At 36.5% G+C, this 22,120-nt stretch overlaps 1 protein-coding gene across 3 annotated transcripts in view; it reads right to left on the bottom strand.

Moving 5' to 3' along the window:
- Positions 1-474: 474 nt before the first annotated feature.
- The window catches only part of LOC136041168 (integrator complex subunit 6-like), a 50,736-nt gene continuing 29,090 nt past the window's right edge, over positions 475-22,120 (bottom strand). Inside the window, exons 3-4 of one of the 3 annotated variants that reach the window (XM_065725697.1) lie at positions 9,368-9,596; positions 475-2,940 (exon numbers count right to left, since the gene is read on the bottom strand). In XM_065725697.1, the coding sequence (XP_065581769.1) occupies positions 2,894-2,940; positions 9,368-9,596 (276 nt within the window). In that variant the 3' untranslated portion in view covers positions 475-2,893. Of the gene's footprint in view, positions 2,941-3,875; positions 4,422-5,098; positions 6,019-9,367; positions 9,597-22,120 lie in introns of those variants that run through there. The other 2 variants (XM_065725696.1, XM_065725695.1) reach the window with 2 other exon arrangements.

The following is a 22,120-nucleotide window of genomic DNA, read 5'->3' as shown; positions in this document are numbered from 1 at the left end:
CAATTTTCATACTTTATTAAGCCAGTTGAAAGTGCTGTTAGCCTCACCAATCCAGGCAATGACTTCTTTGGCTATGGATCCTGTGTTTTCGATGGTTTTGCCAAGGTGTTTGAATTTGACTACATGTTCTATAGCGTTGTCGCTGCATTTGATTTCCATATGTGAGTCGCTTGTCACCATTCCTTTGGTTTTACTGGCACTGACATTAGGCCAGAATCCACCTGCTTTTGTTGAATATTCGAGAGTAATTTCTGGAGTCATATTTTGCAGGTTTAAAGTATTGCAATTTCATCAGAAACATTTAGGTTGCTGAGCTGGCAAACATTTAGGTTTGGGACAGTTTACTAAATGCTCCGCAATATATAGTCGATGACCAAAGCGAACAGTAGTGGTGATGAGACACAGACTTGTTTCTCTCCAGAGACTACTGGGAATTTACGTGATTTCCCCTCTGAAGTCCTCACACAGCTGGTTGTATCCTTGTATATTGTCATAATAAGCTTAACTATGATGCCAGGGATACAGTAATGACACAGAAGCTTCCAAAGTGACTGATGATACAAAGAGTTGAAGGCCCTCTCGAAATCAATGAAGATCATATATAGCTTGTTGCGCCACTCGTAGCTCTCCTCTGTGAGCATTCGCATGGTGAAAATCAGGTTGGTACAAGAGCAGTTTGGGCAAAAGCCATATTATTCGTTGCGGAGACATTCGTCTAGGTGGCATTGAATGCGGGCTCGAATAATGTGGGACAGCAGTTTACCAGGGATGGCAAGTAGGCTAATACCGCGTCAGTTATTGCATAAGGTAGTGTCACCCTTCTGTCACCTCTTTACAAGTGCGCTAGGACGCCAGTCTGAGGGTACTTTGGCTGTTGACCAGATGATTTTGAAGAAGTCCTTCCAATGGAGGACAAGGGTGGTTATAGAACATTTCAGCATTTTGGCTGTGATACAGTCGTCATCTAGTGACCTAAAATTTTTCAGTTTTTTAGCTGCTTTTAATATTTCATCTTCGGAAGGAGGCCCGGTGGTGATGCCCAGCAGTATCCTTGAGGTTTTGAGGACAGAAATAGGCTCTTCTTGGTGTAGCCTGTTTAGAATTTTGTCGAAGTGTATCGCCTAAATTTCCTTCTTCCTTTCGGATCCGGTTCTCAGCACGCCATTCTCATCCTTCGCCAAACCGTAACTGGCTTTCCTCTTCCCGATGATCAGATGATCTTGTAAGCCGACATGCTATCTCGATTCTTTGCAGCTTCGTCAGCTTTTACGGCCTTCACTTCGTTGAAGTGGCGTTTATCTTCACTCCCACTCTTCTTGACAGATTTGTCGATCAGCCTGTAAGTCTCGTTTCTTTAGATCTAGTTTGTGTCGTGGGATGAGAGGAGTTGTAAATTGGCAATTCTCCTTTCTTCTATCAGATTCCAGCTGCGGTCCTATAGCCACTGGTCCTTAGATTCCTTGCCGTACCTAAGATTACTTTGCGCTGACTCGAGTGTAGATGTTCTTTATTTGTCCCCATATCCCTTCTTGATCGTCTTATTCATCGAAAGAGAGTGCTTCAAAATTGTTCTTGAGTTCAATGACGAATTCCTGCCTAATCATCTGCTTTTGGAACTTTTCGAATCATATAGAGGTTTTAAATTTGAAACCTTTTCCTCAATCCTCCTGAGTTTAAGGGAGAGTTAGATGATTAGTACAACGGCAGTACCTCTGTATGCTCTCACATCTTGTATATTTGAGCGGAACTTGTGGCTAACAAGTCAGTGTTCGATCTGGTTTCTGACTGAAACATTAGGGAAGGTCCATCTATACTTGTGAACGTCTCTGTGAGGAAAGAGGCTACCACCTATCACCAGGTCATTAGCTATAGCAAAGTCAATCACCATAGTTCCATTTTCATTTTGAATAGCCATGCCGTGTCAACCGAGTGTCTGCGGACAATACGATTAATCATTCCGAACGACGGTATTAAGATCTCCAAGTATACAATTTGTATCTAGTTTCAGAATGCTGTTTACTACTAACTGTAGAGTTTGGTAGAATTCTACTTTACACTCGATCTCTACGAAGTTTGTGGGAGCATAGCAGAATAATACAGAGAGTTTTGCTTGGCGACCCAAGAAACGTGCAACGAGTATTCTTGATGATATGAGGGTCCATTTTAAGAGAGATCTTGAGGTTTCCCTTGTCATCATGGCTGCAAATGCTTTTTTGAGCCTAATTTCAGGACCACTGTAGATATTCGCGCATTGATTGTCGAGTTGTTTCTTTCCCGATCCAGTCCATTTTACTACGGATAATGCCAAGATATCTAACTGAAAATTTCTCATCTCATGGAGTACTTGTTCAGTTTTCGACAGTTGCAATACTGTCCGAACATTCCAGAATCAAAATTTCAGGATATTAGTTGCTGTCAAGACACGCGTCCGGGGTCAAGTGTTCGTCATCGTCAATGGTGATTCGGATCCAAGAAGTTGCAGGAAAGGAGAAGAGTTGCAGGAAAATTTTTCTCCAGAGTTATCCCATGGTTCCTCGAAACAGATTGCGAGTCCATTGCCCGACCCTCCTCCTTTGTCCAGGCTTGGCACTGGCTACTGCAATACACGCATTGTGCACCACAAACAGGCAGAGTTCAACCGCTTGTTTATTCGGAGGTCACCGAATAATTGTATTATTGTTAATAAAAATTGAGCCTGGGTCCTTATTAAGGTTTTTATGAACGGCAGTTCCCACCTGATATGTCTTTTAGTTTATTAGTCAAAAACATTAGCAAAAGGTAATAAATTTAATGCTTAGAGAATAGATGTTTTGCGAACCAGCAGAATCAGGTCTTGTCTCTTGAATCTTCTTGGTTCGTATGTAATCTGATCCAGAAGAGCTTTTTGAGTGACTTATGAACCTTTCAAATCCTTCAAATGGCTTAATATCAGACTGAAGTCTAAAAGAGAGAAAACTATAAGTAACAGTTCGAATAGGGATAAATCCTTTTATTAGACAGTGAAAAACAACAATAAAAAAATATACTAGATATTTTCATCTCATGTACAGTGATAGTCATCAGCAGGAATACTTAAATTCTGCTGATGTATTTCTTTTTAGTATTTCTGCTGATGATGATCACTGTACATGTGATCACAAATATCTAGTATATTTTTTTATTGTTTTGTTCATTGTCTAATCAAAGGATATATCGACATTCGAACAATTATTTATCGTCTTGAAAAGGCAGTGTGGTCTTCAAAATTACCTACGCCGTGAAAGTAATAATAATTTATAATTATGCAGGATGTTCACCCACCTGTTGTAGTGCATTGAACTTCACACGAGGTATTACACTTCACACCAAAAATTTAATTTTTAGAGAAATTTTCGACCTTCATTCATGTTTTGGATAATGTAAAAATTTCCAAAGGACTCATGGTAGTTTGGAAAATATAAAATAGGACAGACACAAAAATCCAATTATTTTTGAAAAAAAATAAACTGTTCAAAAAGTACATGGCAATGAACTGTTAGGTATAAAATGACCCAAGCCAATTTTAACCGAGACTTTTAAATAGGAAATTTTTACAATATATAAACACAAGTATCTAAGGCTTTTACTGATCCAAATACACAAAATCCTACAATTTTGTAGTTTCGAGTTTGTCCAAAGGTAATAGACTAAATACATTTTTGTTTTTATTCAGAAAAAAGAGAAAGGACATCCTTCAAAGAGGTAAGATCTTCAGGAAGATTACACAGGCCATTCAACATGATTGAGGGACACGAAATAGAGGTTTCACGCTCCTGCCTCAAGATATATGATATTGTATAGGGTCACAGATGCGTCTTTCTTTATCAGGGTCTTGAAACAAACTAAAACTGAAAGTTCTTGTGGTGAAATCACGAGATAGAGAAAAAAATGCACCACATCATGAGAGTTTCTCTGTTTCTTGTAAAAAAAAAACAAAACAGAGGGACAGAAAAAAGTGCATTTAAATTTAAAAACAGAAACGGTTAACTCAGAAAACAGAGGTTGTGTTCGATAGCTATTTTTTTTTTGTATAGCTCTTTTTTCTCGAGAAACCAAAAAAATAAACTGTTTAGTTGAGCTGTTTAAGTGCATATTTTTCGTTCTAACCACAAAATCTGTATTAAGTAGATTGAACACTCATTCTCAGGGAAGGTCTTGTGACTTTCTGATTGATCTTTTTTTGTAATGAAGCACCAAATCTAATCGTAGTTGTGCTTTGGTTTCTGGAACCCGTCATTCACTTTTTACTCAAGCAAAAGAAAAAGAAATTTTGTCCAATTGCTTTTTTTTTTCTTTGTTTAATAATGGAGTAACGAAAATGGTCAATTTAGAGGCCAAAAGCTAGTCTGCAACTATTAGTCCACTGCTTGAATATTTGTCACCATCTAGCCCATTGATCTTACCTGAAACGAAGGAATAAACAAATAGGCCATACAAAGCTCCGCTTTTTTCGGATTTATTGTCTACACATAGATAATTAGGGACTGAAATAATTCAACATTAGGCTAGTGGAGAGTGGAGGTTAGGTTATTTTGTCTATCATAATTACGTTATGATTAATACGTGCTTGGCTACAACTTGCTCCTTCTTAATACAGGCCTATCTACATTCCCGTCCTTAGAGCCTTCATGACAGTGTGCGTGTTTTTATTGTTTAAATTTACTTCTGAATTGTTAAATAAATTCATCTATCAATTTATCCATGGAATTTTGAGATATGTCGCTTCCATTTTCTGCTTCTTTTAGTAGCTAGGGATTCTATTCACATCTAATTTAGGCTAGTTAGAGAAATTTGTAACAACAACTTTCAATGAGCGTGTCGTGTCACCCTGAGTATCATATAAATTTAAAGTAGGGTATGTAGAAATATAGACGATAGACATTAGGCCTAGTAAACATGTAGAAGGCATTCCAAGCTGTCATACCAACACTGTAGGAAACAACACTGAAAGCAGGAAAAAGGCTTTAAATGGCTTAGAAGAAAATAAACTTTAACTTCTTTTTTTTACAGAGAAGCAATATAAGGGATTAAACTGATTTAAGCACAATGAGGCTGAGGTACCAATAGTATGTACATGATATAGAGGTAATATAATGCCTATAATGCAATTTTTTTTTGAAGGAAATACCAATTCATTTAGCAAAATTTTAAATAGATCCACTTATAAGTATCAGCTATACTCATATCCACGACAGCTACAATCGTATCCACGATGTACCTACATCTAATTTAGTTACCAACCAAAGCCAAAGCAGTATTTATTTTAAACGTAGCGCCAGGCATAACTACTCAATCGTCTGGTTAACCATATACGGTTAGGACGCTGTTCTAACGCTGTTCTGTCGATTGAATCAAACGTTTGTTCATAAAACTCTGGAATAAAGGGTATGGGTATATAAACAGGTTTATAAAAACATCAGCTCAATTTTATTAAGAAGTAAATATCTTAATATGAATAGTGTTCCCTTAGGATGTCACAAGGATGCGTAGAGCATATGTCGTGCTTTAATTATCAATTAGAAGTGCATTAATCACCATACCCATTTATTATTCCCATATCCATTTTCTATACCTTTTTTATATACCTTATACCATACTATGCTATACCCATTTTATATACTTATTACCATTTATTCTAGAGTTGTATGTAAAAGTGTATGATTCCATAGATAGAACAGCGTCAGTGTCCTAGTCTTATATAGTTTATCAGATGATTACGTAGATATGACTAATGCTATGTTTAAAATTATTACTAATTCGGCTAAGGTAGGTAACTAAATTGGTTGTAGGTACGTCGTGACTATGAATAAAAGTGAGCAATGATTTTTTTTTACTTAAACAGACCGTTCTTATAAATCAGCTGTGATAATTAAAAGAACAACGTATGCCATTTTGGTTGAAATAAAATTAGAGATGTGCCAGTTTTGATAGAAGAGGATTATCTTATGGAGTTGTAGTGGCATTTGTCTTCCTTGTTGTCACGGAAAAAGGAGCCATACACTGAAAATAGAATAATTTTGAGTTCGCTCAGAACACTTTCGGCAGAAAAAGATTATCTTACCTATATTTGAAAGTCTGGTTATAAAAGATTTTCTTACGGGCTGCCTACGTAAGTGTCATATTACCAAAAAAAAAACTTTAAATTATAACAGAATTGCGTAGTTTATGCAAAATTAGCAAATTTTAAAAGCAGTTTATATTTAAAAGACACCTTATCATTCAATCCGTCTTTGTGACCGCAATTATGACTTTGGAAGTAAAAAATAATTGACAATTCACATTGTCAACTGTAATTGCCTTCACTCTATTAGGAAAATTAAATTTAGTCAGTAAAGCAAGAAATACAGAAGTAAATTATTTATGTATATTTTGCCATTCCATGGAATCTATCAGCCACGAGACTCATATAGAAATAGCCTCCTCCTACCATTTTGAAAAGGGTAAAGAAAGAAAACCAAAAAAGAAAGACAACCAAAAAAGAAAGACAACCGATAAAAAGAAAATGTATCTCCTTTTGAAAGAACTAGAATAAGTTTGTAAGTACAGAAAATGATAAGCGAGAATTAAACAAAGTATTTTTTGTAAATAAACCAAAATTCGTGCACAAATGTGGAATTTTCTGAAAAGACAAATAAAAATATGCTTTCAGGTTTGAAGCCATCTGCCAATCAAGTCACTTCAGGAAACATATCTTGTCAAAACTTCAGCAGCATAACATTAAGCGTTATCCATGAGCAAGAAAGTAACCAGCTTAGTACGTTAGCGAATCTTTCGAGAAGCAAGTTTAAGCCTATTCAGCAAGCTATGCTTCATAATCAAGAAATCAGACTGAAGGTTTTCAAGGAAATCAGAAAACCGGGAAAGAGTGAGTTTCTAAAATTATACCATACGTTCGTTCTGGTTGTCCTGTTTATTGACGTTTCATTTATACACAGTTTTGAATGATTAAAGTCATTTCAGAAACAGAGATTTCTTTTTCATCAGAAGGCACAGCAAGCAATTCAAGAAACCAGACGTCACACAAAGAAAAATTGAGAAAATTTTTTAATAGAAACAAATAAAGAAAATGTAGATATATGCTTTGTATTAAGATTATATACTCTGTATTTAATACGTATTAAGATTAATTACACTAGGTATGTTTTTCAGCTGTGATATTCGCTCCTTGGAAATTCAATCCTTCATGTCGTTCACTTATCTTACTAATAACTCTGGTATATTTCTACGGTTTCTAATAATCATTCTTAATTCTAATTTATGGAACTTACTCCTCTTAACACTGACATTTAAACCCTGGAATCTCAATATTTCTAGAAATTAATTTACTTCTGCAATATTTCTTCCTAGGATACTCAAATAATCTGCATTACCTATTTTGTAGATAAGTGTATTATTCTTGTTTCTATCATAACCTTTGTCTGGATCTTTAGAGAAAGATCTTGACTGTGATAATTAAAAGTCCGACATTAAAAGCCGTTTTCGTAGCTTTTAAGAAGAACCGAAAAATAGAAAAAAGTATATTGGCTGCGGTCCATCTGAAGAATGAGACCAATGTAGATAAAAAGAAACATATTCTAAGTCAACTTTTTAATCCTGTTTTCAGTTGTGTAAATTAATTTCAAAATATTCCAATTGAATTCAAAATTATTCCATTTATGGCGTATGTCTCCTTTTTCCTGGGTCCCCCCCCCCAACTGCCCCCCTCCAATGACGCTGGATCCGGTTGATATTCAAAATAAGAGATCTGAGTTACAAGGTCTGAATATGAAGTTTTAGGAAGATCCGATCACTCCTTCGTAAGTTAAAAATACATCATTTTTTCTAATTTTTCCGAATTAACCCCCCCCCCCAGTAGAGTGGATCGGTTCCAATTATATCAATCACCACTCCTTCTTATTTTTCCCACCAAGTTTCATCCCGATCCCTCCAATCTAAGCGTTTTCCAGGATTTTTGGTTCTCCCCCAAACTCCCCCCAATGTCACCAGATCCGGTTGGAAAATAAATATGAGCTTTGAGACACGATATCCTTCTAAATATCAAATCTTATTGAGATCCAATCACCCGTTCGTAAGTTAAAAATACCTCATTTTTTCTAATTTTTCTGAATTAACAACCCCCCCCCCAATAGAGCGGATCGGTTCCATTTATGTCAATCACGTATCTATGACTCATTATTATTTTTCCCACCAAGTTTCATCCCGATCCCTCCAATATAAGCGTTTTTCATAATTTTAGGTTCCACACCCCCCCCCCGACAAACTCCCCCCAATGTCACCAGATCCGGTTGGGATTCAAAATAAGAGCTTTGAGACACGATAACCTTCTAAATATCAAATTTTATTGAGATCCAATCACCCGTTCGTAAGTTAAAAATACCTCATTTTTCTAATTTTTCAGAACTACCCCCCCCCCCCCCCAACTACCCCAAAGAGAAATCCGTTCCGGTTATGTCAATCATGTATCTGGGACTTGTGCTTATTTTTCCCGCCAAGTTTCATCCCGACCCCTCCACTCTAAGTGTTTTCCAAGATTTTAGGTTCCCCCTCTCAACTCCCCCCCCCCCAATGTCACCAGATCCAGTTGGGATTCAAAATAACAGCTCTGAGACACAACATCCTTCCAAACATCAAATTTCATTAAGATCTGATCAACTGTTCGTAAGTTAAAAATACGTAATTTGTTCTATTTTTCCGCAAGAACCAGCCCCCCACTCCTCCCCCCCCCCAGACGGTCAAATCGGGTAACCGACTATTTCTAGTTTAATCTAGTCCGGTCCCTGATACGACTGCCAAGTTTCATCGTCCTAGCTTACCTGGAAGTGCCTAAAGTAGTAAAACTGGGACCGACAGACAGACAGACAGACAGACCGACAGAATTTGCGATTGCTATATGTCACTTGGTTAATACCAAGTGCCATAAAAAGCAAGTTATATAGTGCTCATTTCGTTTTTGTATGAAGACGGGATTTCAATAAATAATAAGACACGACATCCTTCCAAACATCAAATTTCATTAAGATCTGATCAACCGTTCGTAAGTTAAAAATACATAATTTTTTCTATTTTTCCGCGATAACTGGCCCCCCCCCAGATGGTCAAATCGGTAAAATGACTATTTCTAATTTAATCTGGTCTGGGCCCTGATACGCCTGCCAAATTTCATCGTCCTAGCTTCCCTGGAAGTGCCTAAAGTAGTAAAATCGAGACCGACAGACAGACAGACCGAAAGAATTCGCGATTGCTATATGTCACTTGTTTAATACCAAGTGCCATAAAAAGCAAGTTATATAGTGCTCATTTCATTTTTGTACGAAGACGGGATTTCAATAAATAATAATAATAATAATACCTGTATTGCAACGGTGAAATTTCTTAGCGTCATCAGTTTCAAATCCTCCGTACTTTCTATCAATGGTGAAAAATTTCTTTTTATAAACGAAGTCTTTTGGTAGAGGACCACGTTTGATTCCAGTCTTTCGAGTCATCTGAGAAGTGGTGACAGCCTCTAAGGTCTTTTCTATGCCTCTATTTTTTTCGCTTTCAAATTTGTCAGCAGTGTCAGCTTCATCAATGAAACCCTTTTAAGAGCAAAAAGAAGTAGGAATAAATTATAGCAATATAATTAATTAAATTACAGTATACGTGTCATCGTGCCTCAAACAAAGGGTGATCAAATAAATCGCCCCAAAAACTCAATCCACTGAGCATAATAATGGAGAGAATTTGAATAATAAAAAATAGGACTAACTGATGCTGATTAGGACGAGAAAAAACAAATAATATTATCTCAAAAATTAGGCAACGCAACTTTATTTTCAATGTCAAGTTGAAGCCACTTATTCAACTATACGCCATAGTTGTCAGACCTGTCTCAAAACCTTAAAAAATTCAAGAAAAAGAAAACATCGAAATCTCATTTTTACTCTTCTGTAAATTAATGGCAAAAAACAAATAAATCCTTTGGTTATGTGTTCAACTGTTAATGTAGCACTGTGGATAAGAAGTGAACTAAATTTTATACTCAAAACAGAGGAGAGGGGAGGGGATCCGATCAACTTGGCTTACTCTTATTTATGCTTGCCAAAATTTGGTTTCTAAATCTCATAAGAAAATAACCAAGTACATCAATAAGATTAAAAAATTCATAATAAATAAATAAAGTATAGGGGTATAAGTCACAAGGCTTTTTTATATTTCACTCAAGTCTTCTACTATCTACCAGGTCTTCTACATTCAAGTCTTCTACTGGCTTTATGACCAGGGCCCGTTCTGATAATACAGGAACACAGATTGCCGAAGACTGTCCTTCTCAGCCAACTGTCAAGGACTAAACGGAAAGCAGGTCGTCCGTGGTTGTGTTGGAAGGATGTCATAAAGAAAGATTTAAAGGAAATGCTAAAATCATGGGAGGGTGTAAAAATGGAGGCCTTGGGATGGAGGAGCAGCGTGCATAGCTATATTAGCTTCAGACGGCTTGGTGCTGCGGTGAGTTGTTAGTAGCAGTATACTTTTATTTATATGAAATCCAATTTCTTAGCTTTTTTCTTATCACTTCTGTCTTTTTATTTCAACAATAATATAAAATTAAAACTACTTCTTAGTTTATGGTTTGAAGTAGAATTATGGGTGATCTTACAATTTAAATCATTGGAAGACCAAAAAAGGCTCTTAGTCTCCTCAGCACTGCCATCTACCTTTTTAGCAGAAATATAGGTAAATAAATTCTTTTTCATCCAGAATAATAAAATAACTCTCAGTCTGTATGATTAGTGGCACTTAGTGTGCTTGTACTCCTCCAATATAACACACCATCACCAAAACTTCAGTAAAAATAATGACAGATTCCCCCCCCTCCCGATCGGTTTAAAACTTACGAAGCAAGATCTTTGGACCAATAAGAAAGGAGAACCATGAATTTCAGAGACGCTCACTTCTTCCTGAACTTTATTTAAAACCAATCGGATTTGCTTATCCCTGAAGATCCAGGCATAAGTAAGCTGCAAAGGTTTAAAGCAGGTGATGGCCCAAACTGTAAAACTTCAAAGCCTGCTAGTGCTAAGACTATAAAGGTCTGTAGTTTAAAATTACTAATGGAAAATCTCCTTGACCGTACTTCCCTCGAATATTTAAGAAAAATACATTTAATTTTTGGTCACTCCTCCGGCAGGCTACCGTGGAATTCTACGGTTGTCAATTTAAGACAAACCAATCAAGAGCTTGTATCAATCAAGAACACTTTTGCTGTCTCTCACCACAGCAAAGACCTAGCCTAGATAACCTGTATTTATCCTAATAATGGGATCTATTCATGATTGTGTCGGATGACTAGTAGCATAAAGGGGGCTCACAAATTACCCACCCCCATACCAACCATTAGCTTAGTAACTTTCACCGATAAACCACCATTAAATTTACTTAATTATGAATGATTATTAAATTTTTAATATGAAGGGGCTTGCATCTGAGGTTGACCAAAGTGGGGGAGAGAGGGGCCAAAAAATATTGAGAGCTTTGTCTTATATCATACCCCAGCATTACTTGTATTTTCTATCTCTTTTTGTAAGTTTACTTGGCTGAAGAAAGAAGTAACAATTTAATTCAGTTCATGCAATAAAATAAAGGCAAGTCCCATCTACAGCCAAAAATAATTTTTACAGTTAAGATACCTTTAAAGACTTTATTTAGGGCAAGCGAAAACAAAGGGGTTCAGCATGGCTTTACCCCCCCTAACAGATCAATTAACTATACAAGTGATTTCAATCAGAACGGTTGAAAATTCTCCTTCCCATCTAGGACAAATTCTTTAGCATAGAAAATATTAGAGACTAATAGCACAAAATTAAGGCTAATCAGAAATTACGACTTTATATTCAAATACCACTTAAACTTTAATTAGCAATCCAAAATATTAGATCTTAATTTGAACCCTTTTATTCTCTATTAAAAGGAAAAGAAATTGTAGAATATCTATGAAATGAAAAATACATTTCTTGTATGCACGGAAAATCAGCCAGAAACGTCTCGGGGAAATCAAGACGCAAATCCTTACACAACGACAAAGTACAAGATAGTTGCTATTGTCATTCAAGATACAAATCTTGATGGACATAACGAAGTTTCCAGACGGCAAAATTGAAGTTGGTTCTTCGGCACCAAGGTTGAACTTTTTCGGATTTAAGGCTTACGCAGCAATTTCGGTGCCCAATAAACATAAATTATCAAAAACCGAGATTCCTAATTTCATTGATCAAGAAAATAGACTAAGTAATGTACATGACATGACAGTGCCTCCAGTCTATCAGCTTATTGCCTTATCGTAAAGGAATTTTTTTTTTCGTAGCTTTTACTTTTTCATAACTGTATTAAAAAAACTGCTCAAACTCCCATGAATTCTGTTTTTTGAAATCAATAGGTTTGAAACAAACAATGTCTAATACCCAACAAATATTTATAACTGATTTCTTCCTCGTAAATTCGATTCTTTCAAACATGTAGTTAATAAATTATAACATGATTGGTTGATTCAAAAATTTTAAAGTTGCCGAGGCAAACTAAATAGATTGCTTCAAAAGCTAAAAATCGATATTCCAACAAATTTTAGTTGGACATCACTTTTCTATAGTTTTAAATAAAATGGACTCAGAAGGAAAAAAAATCTGCCCGTGTCAAACAGTTCGTGGTAACGAACGTGGTAAGGAGCGACCCGCCTCAATAGAAACCAAACTCTAAAAAATGAAATTTTGATACCAATAGCTGCTTCAAAAGAATTGCATTTTAATGTTGATTTTAAATTTTTAAGTTTCATCAAGTTTAGTCTTACGCATCAAAAGTTACGAGCCTGAGAAAATTTGCGTTATTTTAGAAAATAGGAGGAAACACCCCCTAAATACGCTGAATCAGATTCAGCGTATCAGAGAACCCTACTGTAGAAGTTTCAAGCTCCTATCTACAAAAATGTGGAATTTTGTATTTTTTTCCAGAAGGCAGATCACGGATGCGTTTTTATTTTTTTGTTTTTTTGTTGTTTTTTTCCCAGGGGTGATCGTATCGACTCAGCTGTCCTAGAATGTTGTAAGAGGGCTCATTCTAACGGAAATGAAAAGTCATAGTGCCCTTTTCAAGTAGCCAAAAAAATAGGAGGGCACCTAGGCCCCCTCCCACGCTAATTATTTTCCCAAAGTCAACGGATCAAAATTCTGAGATAGCCATTTTATTCAAAGTAGTCGAAAAACCTTATAACTATGTCTCTGGAGACGACTTACTCCTCCACAGTCCCCGTGGGAGGGGCTACAAGTTACAAACTTTGACCAGTGCTTACATATAGTAATGGTTATTGGGAAGTGTACAGGCGTTTTCAGGAGGATTTTTTGGTTGGGGAAGGGCTTGAGAAGAGGTGGATACTGGGGAACTTTCCATTGAGGAATTTGCAGGAAGAAAATTTCCATGAAGGGAGCGCAGGATTTACTAACATTATTTAAAAGAAAAATATGAAAAAGTTTTTTTTTTCAGCTGGAAGTAAGGAGCAGCATTAAAACTTAAAACGAACAAAAATTATTACCCATATGAGGGGCTCACCTCCTCCTAATACCTCACTCTTTAGGCTAAAGTATTTTTAGTAATGTCAACTATTTATTCTACGGCTTTTGTGATTCAGGGGTCATTCTTAACGAATTGGGACAAAATTTAAGATTTAGTGTAAAGAGAGAGGTACTGACGAGGGGGCGAACCCTCTCATATGTGTAATAAAAACATGAGAATAAAAAATTCTTTACGTAAGCTTATTTATAAGTTACGTATATCTTTACTAATAAAAAGATTCGTAAAAAATTAAAAGTTCCAGTTGCCTTTTTAATTAACCAAAAATTGGTGGGCAACTAGGCTTCCTCCCCCGCTCTTTTTTTCTCAATATCATTTGATCAAAATTATGAGAAAGCCATTTAGCCAAAAAAAAAAAAAAAATATGCAAATTTCGTTTTAATTATTCCTCTGCGGAGAGCCGAAATCAAAACATACATTGATTCAAAAACATTCAGAAATTAAATTAAAAAAAACAAGTTTTTTCAACTGAAAGTAAGGAGCGACATTATAACTTAAAACGAACAGAAATTACTTCGTATATGAAAGGGGCTGCTTCCTCATCAACGCCCCGCTCTTTACGCTAAAGTTTTTTACTGTTTTAAGAAGAAGAATTGAGAGAAAGAGTCAAACTTTAGCGTAAAGAGCGGGGCGTTGATAAGGAAGCAGCCCCTTTCGTATGCGAAGTATTTTTGGTTCGTTTTAAGTTTTAATGTCGCTCCCTACTTTCAGTTGAAAAAACTTGTTTTTTTATTTAATATCTACAAAAGTACGTTACCAACAAGCAGGGACGTATCCAGGATCTTTTTTTCTGGGGGGAGGGGTCAAAAAGATTTTTTTTCTTTGGGGGGGGGGTACAAAATGACTTCAAAACGCATATAAATTTGTTTATGTTCATTTTTATTACATTTTTACGAGTTGGTCATACTATTTTGGGGGGGGGTTAAACCCCCTATCCCCCTGGATAAGGCCTTGCCAGTAGGTGCTACCTGCAGGTGAGATGGGGAAAATAAACCTTAAATAGAAGTTGGATCCAAAAACGAAAACAAACAAATCAAAGCCTTATAAAATTCTTATAGAAGATAAAAAAAACAACAACTCGTAAATCGTTTTATCGTCTGTCTGCACTTACAATTACAATGTTTAGCAAAAAAAAAGAAACCAGAGATAGTTAGATCGTCGAGGAACTCATGAACCATCATGCCTACTATGTATTTTCTATTTTCCATAAGGGTTGACAAGGTTTCATCAGCTCATGTCTTCTCCTGGAGCCTTCTAAGAACCTATTACAGATTCGCTACTGAGAAAATCCACTTCAATTGTATTAAAAATACAAGTAGCATAGCAGTCCTTACTCAGACTAAAGATTATAGCCAGAATTACAGCTATTTACAGCCAAACTAGGCTTACTAAGTGGGGTTTCTCATTTTTCTTTAAGGGACCAGCCAGAGTTTCTATTCAAAAACAGACTTACATTTAGTATATAATTATGGGGGGGTAAGATATAATAGATAACTTTATAGTCAAGATTCTTTTAAAGTTGGCAAAACAGCATTAAAAATAGTTTTATTTTAGATATTATAGATATAGCCCTGTAAATTCTAGGCCATCAAACCCTGGCATATTTATCTCTAGCTTTTTAAATTTATTGCTACTGCTGGATATACATATATATATATATATATATATATATATATATATATATATATATATATATCAATTTTTGACAAGATTTGTTAATTACCCAGTTATAACAAGAAGAAGAAATTTCAAAATGTTGTCCTTAGGTAATTACCTAGGTCTTAAAAGGGTTCCCAAAACTGTAGTATTGTTTGGATCTCGGCTCAATCTCTCTTAAAGGGGGAGATAGCTTCTTTAGATATTCTTGGTAATTTCCCATTTGATTTATAGGCAAATTACAAGATGAGTCTGGAAAAAAAACATATATAGATTTAAATCTGGATTAGACCTTTTAATTTGAAAACAGGATTAATTTCTTAATAAATACAAAACCTAAGGTGCAGTACACAAACATGGCGCAGCAGTCACTACCCTCCAACAAAGAACCACGGCAAGGTCATACGTGAAGGCAAAAGGTTCTCAAAAATTGAATTACAAAGAAACTGTGTATTGTACAGCGTTATGTTGGTACAATTTACCTACGGAAAACTGTTTCATGTTTAGAAAGGCTTATGTCGGCAGAGTTCATCTATTTGTCAATGTGAATGTCCGAAATTTGGTTAATGTCAATATTCACCGGTGAACGTCCAAAATTTCTTTTTCACTGCTTGAGTTTAATCAGCTTTGCCTGCTAGCTTAGTCAGTCTTATGCAAGGTTTGATGTTAAAAGTTCAAGTTAGGTTATAAATCTCAGAAATGGGCTAAAAGCGAAATCTAACCCGTCACCATCAAACATTGCATAAAACTAACAAGGCTGACTGGTAAAGCTGACTAAATGGATGGAGTAAAAAAAAAGGAATCTTGGATAATCATCGGTGAATATCGACATTTTCCTATTTTGGACATTCACAGTAACATATACAAAAAATTGCGCAATTTTCAGCAACTGCAGCAAGACCTACGACACAAATGATTGTTACGCAGCTTAAGAAGCTTTGGGTTTCTCACTGAAAAATTAAAATTTGCAGCACGGAAAACACCCAAAAGCCAATTTAGTTGCATTCTTGACAAATCAGGCTGAGATTTAGAGTCATTCAAATTTAGCATTTCACAATTTATTGCGTGGCATTTGTTTATTTGTCTTCTGACTTTTACGGAGTTCCTTGGATTTAGTAGACGAAGCTGTGAAAAAAAAAACACCAAGGGGTGTCCTGCTTAAGTGACATCATATAACCTAACTTTTTTTTATAAAATAACTAACATTTGTTTGCATTAGTTTACTATTGTAGTTTGGAAGAAATTCATTCGGGTGTTTCTTTCGGCTCACGGACACTTTTCTCACGGCTCTTCACTTCGTTTCAAGATACGACCGCACTCCTCCGAAAGATTTAGGTAAGTTTTGAGATCCCATTCCTTGTCCTCTGGGTGCAATGCCTTGCCCATAGCTCAGAATAGGTTAGAACAGCTAGTAAAATTGTTTTTGAATTTGGAAGAAATTTTTGATCGAGTAATAAGTAATGAAACAGATTATTGTTTGTTTAGTAGTAGTAAGTTTCCTCGAACTAAATATACTCAAATAATAAATATGCCCCAAGGATGCTCCAAATCTCAGCTCAGTGCAATTCAACTGAATTGTTAAGGATTATGGCCGTCACTGACAGATGTAATGACTATGTGTTGGCAAGTACAGCCTGATGTTCTTGGACTTTGCGAAACATTCCGGACGAGACAGAATGATAGCCTGTTAAATATCCCCGGGTACACATCGAATTTTATACATAGAAAAGATACGAAACGAGGAGGATTGGCAATCTACACAAAGAGTGAATACCTAGTTTATATAAATAACCAAATGACTCGGAACGTGGAGGGTGTATTTCAATCACTTTTCCTTGAAATGTCGCTTCCTTCACGAAGAAAGGTAATCATCGGAGAAATTTATCGACCCCCATCAGGCTCTATTTCTTCTTTTAAGGATGTATTATCGGACACACTCAAGCTGCCGGAGAAACAATCATGATATGGTCTTTATGGGCGATTTCAATATCAATCTGGCCCTTCCCCTTACAAGTAGCACCAAAGACCTCCTCACGCTCACGTCTGGATCTACCCTCTATCCGTCAATCACTATCCCGACAAGAGTTACAGAAAATACTCATTCTCCAATAGACAATATTTTTTCGACTTTATCTCCACTCTCAGCTTCAGTCATCGTCAGTGATATGTCGGATCATTTCCTCTTATACACTGTCTTCGAGACATCAAAGATCATTTTCGAGAATAAGAGCAGACGTACCGATTACTGACCTACGTGAAGAGAATTTAAGGTCATAAAATGATGAACTGGAGAAAATTACATGAAATAGTGTTCTGGAAAAAGAAGATTTGAACGAAGGTTTCGAAGTATTCTATAATACGTTTACAACTTTATACAAAGCACATTATTTTAAAGAAAAATCAGCTAAAGTCGGGAGAAAAAATACACCATTTTATCCGTGGGTTACTGAGAGTTTACTCAGATGTATTAATAAGAAGAAAAAGTTTTGGGCTGAATACCGTAGCCGACCAAGTATAGCTAGCCTAAAAATCAATGAATCTTATACGAAATGCCTCCAATCAATTCTCAGAAAAGCCAAAAAAGACTATTTTAACGCAAAACTCGCTGAAAGTGGTAAGGATGGAAGGAAAGTTTGGAAGACAATTAATTCACTGTTACGACCCAACGACCGAAAACCTGAATTACCCTCCAAAATTACTGTTGATGGGAGAAACTTTACTGAGCGAACCAAAGTTCCGAAAGCACTTTGAACTTGCTCCGCCAGCTTTGGAGAGAAAGCCAGGAACACAGTAACATCCCAAGCACAATCATACAAGGATTTTCTAGGTCCAGCGTGTGTTAAGTCAATGGCAGCCATACTCGTAACTCCCCTCGACATCTCAACGATTGTCAAAAATTTGAGAGGTACATCTGCGTCCGAATTCGACCACGTTCATACGAAAGTGATGAAAGCAGTGTTGCCTTCTGTATTACAACCGTTTACACATTTGATAAACCTCTCATTGTGGAAGGGGATATTTCAATCACTCCTCAAGAAACCACGAATAGTACCTCTCCATAAAGATGGCCCTCAAAATGACCCATCTCAATTCTCGCGGTATTTTCCAAAGTCTTGGAAAAACCTATTAAGAATCAACTTTACACTTTTTTCAAAGCGAAGGGATTCGTCAATCAACGTCAATTTGGATTCAGACTAGGACATTCAACTGAAGATGCGCTGACGTCACTGAGCTTATTTATCAACAAAGCTCTTGACCTGGGACTTTTGCCAGCTGCTATTTTACTTGATATCAAAAACACATTCCACAGTATGGATCATGGAACTCTACTAGGTAAACTAGAAAAGATCGGCGTTAGAGGAGAGGCACTGAAATGGTTTTATTCCTACCTTAGCAATCGGCGCATAGAAGGTCCGTTGAACGATATAATGGTAAATTTTGGTGTGCCACAGGGATCGATCTTTGATCTACTGTTTTTCTGATTCATGTGAATGACCTAAGTCGTGTTCTGAACCCAAATTTCAGGACCTCAAGGTGCTGCAAACTCTGGTGTGGTGAAGACACTTCAAATAATGACAACGACTCTAGTGAGCTGCTGGCATTCACCAACGATACTTGGCCTCCCGGGACTCTGGCATGACGTCATTCCAGAGAAAACTAGAGATTGTCTTAGAAGAAACGTACGTCTGGATGAATGCAAATCGATTTGTAATAAATGTCGACAAATCGTGTGTGCTATTCTTTTCAAGAATTGGAATTATTCATCCAGAAATAACTGGAATTATGACTTCTAGAGGAATGATTAGGCAGCCAGAAACGGGTTTTGCGAGGTATCTAGGTGTACTCCTGGAAGAAAACATCTCCTTTCTAAAACACATCCAGGCTGTGGAGCTGAAACTCTCTCGCAATCTTGGCATCATCAGGAAACTAAAGCACGTATTTCCTCAAGAAACCCTTCGTCTACTTTACAATGGACTTCTGAAACCTCACCTGCAGTATTGTGCCATAATTTGACAGTCAACCTTCAAATCACACCTGAAGAGACTTGACTCAATCCACAAGCATGCATTGAAAATTATTGGAAGTGTAGACGACTATCTGTCCCTTGGCTCCCTTTACCGTCTGTCGTGCTCAGTTTTTGTTTTTAAATTTTTATCCGGTTTACTTCCATCTTCCTTCCACAATCAGTTTTGGTTGATATCTAAACAACATAATCGAAACACGCGCTCTGCATTTGACATTCAAGTGAGACGAACTCCAACAGTACGTGCAGATTTTTCCCCGGATGCAGCATGTGCTAAAGTGTGAAACATGCTTCTAAAAGAACTGAGATGTAGGAGCTCCCTCGGGTCTTTCAAAAATAATTTAAATAAACATTAGTTAAAACATTAGTTATTTTCCATAAGGGTTGACAAGGTTTCATCAGCTCAAGTCTTCTCCTGGAGCCTTCTAAGAACCGTCTACAGATTCGCTTCTAAGAAAATCCACTTCAATTGTATAAAAATACAAGTAGCATAGCAGTCCTTACTCAGACTATAGCCAAGATTATAGCCAGAATTACAGCTATTTACAGCCAAACTTGGCTCACTAAGTGGGGTTTCTCATATTTCTTTAAGGGACCAGCCAGAGTTTCTAATCAAAGACAGACTTACATTTAGCACATAATTATGTGGGGGGGGGGGGTAGATATAATAGATGACTTTAAAGTCAAGATCTTTTTAAAATTGGCAAAACAGCATTAAAAATAGTTTTATTTTAGATATTATAGATATAGCCATGTAAATTCTAGGCCATAAAACCCTGACCCTGACATATTTATCTCTAGCTGTTTAAATTTATTGCTGCTGCTGAATATATGTATATATATATATATATATATATATATATATATATATATATATATATATATATATATATATATATATATATATATACTAGCAGTTGGGGTGGGGCGCTAGTGTTGGACCCCAACACCTAGTTGGTGGGGCGCTTCGCGCCCCTCCAAGCCCCCCCCGCGCGCGTAAGTCGTTACGCGCCATATTAGTTATGCGCCATTGTAGTTGTGTCCCTGTGTCCCACCTGTGAATATAGATAGATTTATATATGTGTTTCAAACTACGCAAAAATTGCGAATAAACAACATTCTTGGCTTTCCCATTGTCTGTGCATATGCAAAGCCGTATGTACTAATAATGACGTCATATACAAACGCTCTTTTTACAAACAAACAAACATGCATCCACATAACTCGGTTTTATATAGATAGATACAATACAAATTAACTGCGTAAAACTTGCGAATAAACAACATTCTTCGCTGTCCAATTGTCGCTGCATATAAATACATTGTCAGGTTTACCGACCCTCGAACATGCAACGTACAATTGTCCATGGGAAAAACAATCAGGATTAAGATCTATACCGCATTTTTCTAATGATTGACCTTGAGCTTTGTTAATGGTGATTGCAAATACTAATCGAATTGGGAATTGCAATCTTTTAAATTGAAAAAGCAGATCCGTTGGAATCATGGGAATGCGAGGAATAAGAACAGCCTCACCCTCATAAGGCCCTGTCAAGATTGTGGCCTCTATTAGGTTTTCCATTGTTTTTTTTTACGGCAAGTCGCGTGCCATTGCAAAGCTTTGGTGGGTTGATATTTCTTAAAAGTATTATTGGTACGCCTATTTTTAGTTGTAGCACGTGTGGTGGAAACCCTGAAGGATCTATGGAATTTAAAAATTCAGATGGATAATTAACCGCTTCATTTGGTTCCAAAACTGTGTCGACTGACTTGTAAAGGACTGCCTGGTCTCGAATCTTGTTCAAAACAATATTGTTGATTTCGTGGACGTCTATATTTTTGGGTGCGAGAATCGCTCTTTCACTTAGCCATTTATTATTTTTATAATTTTTTAGAATATTCGGAAATACTTTTTCAATCAATTCATTTTTGGACGTCACTAAATTACAGAAATCAGCAGGTAGTTGTATACGTCCTGAAATTGAGTCTACTGTTTGACCAGAGTCATCGTTTTGCAATCGGACACGCATATTTGTAGTTAATTTTAATATTTTTACGTGTGCCTATAAATTAGAATTTTTTAGGCAAGCATTCATTTCGTCTGCAGGAGTTAAACTACGTAAAAATTGCGAATATACAACATTCTTGGCTTTCCCATTGTCTCTGCATATACAAAGCCGTATGTACTAATAATGACATCATATGCAAACGCTCTTTTTACAAACAAACAAACATGCATACATACAACTCGTTTTTATATAGATAGATAGATAGATAGATAGATAAAATACAAATTAACTGCGTAAAACTTGCGAATATACAACATTCTTCGCTGTCCAATTGTCGCTGCATATAAATAGATTGTCAGGTTTACCGACCCTCGAACATGCAACGTACAATTGTCAATGGGAAAAACAATCAGTATTAAGATCTATACCACATTTTTCTAATGATTGACCTTGAGCTTTGTTAATGGTGATTGCAAATGCTAATCGAATTGGGAATTGCAATCTTTTAAATTGGAAAGGCAGATCCGTTGGAATCTTGGGAATGCGAGGAATAAGAACAGCCTCGCCCTCAAAAGGCCCTGTCAAGATTGTGGCCTCTATTAGGTTTTCCATTGTTTTTTTTACGGCAGGTCGAGTGCCATAGCAAAGCTTTGGTGGGTTTATATTTCTTAAAAGTATTATTGGTAGGCCTATTTTTAGTTGTAGCACGTGTGGTGGAAACCCTGAGAATAATATCTCGAGGTAAAAACTGATCACCGACCATAACGATGGCCACTTCGTCGATAGTTGGAGCATTGTATCTACGCACATGTTGGCCA

The sequence above is a fragment of the Artemia franciscana genome, unplaced genomic scaffold (assembly GCF_032884065.1).
Source record: "Artemia franciscana unplaced genomic scaffold, ASM3288406v1 PGA_scaffold_1178, whole genome shotgun sequence".
Lineage (NCBI taxonomy): Eukaryota > Metazoa > Arthropoda > Branchiopoda > Anostraca > Artemiidae > Artemia > Artemia franciscana.
Note: the sequence above shows the minus strand (reverse complement) of the source record. Positions and strands in the feature narration are given on the sequence as shown.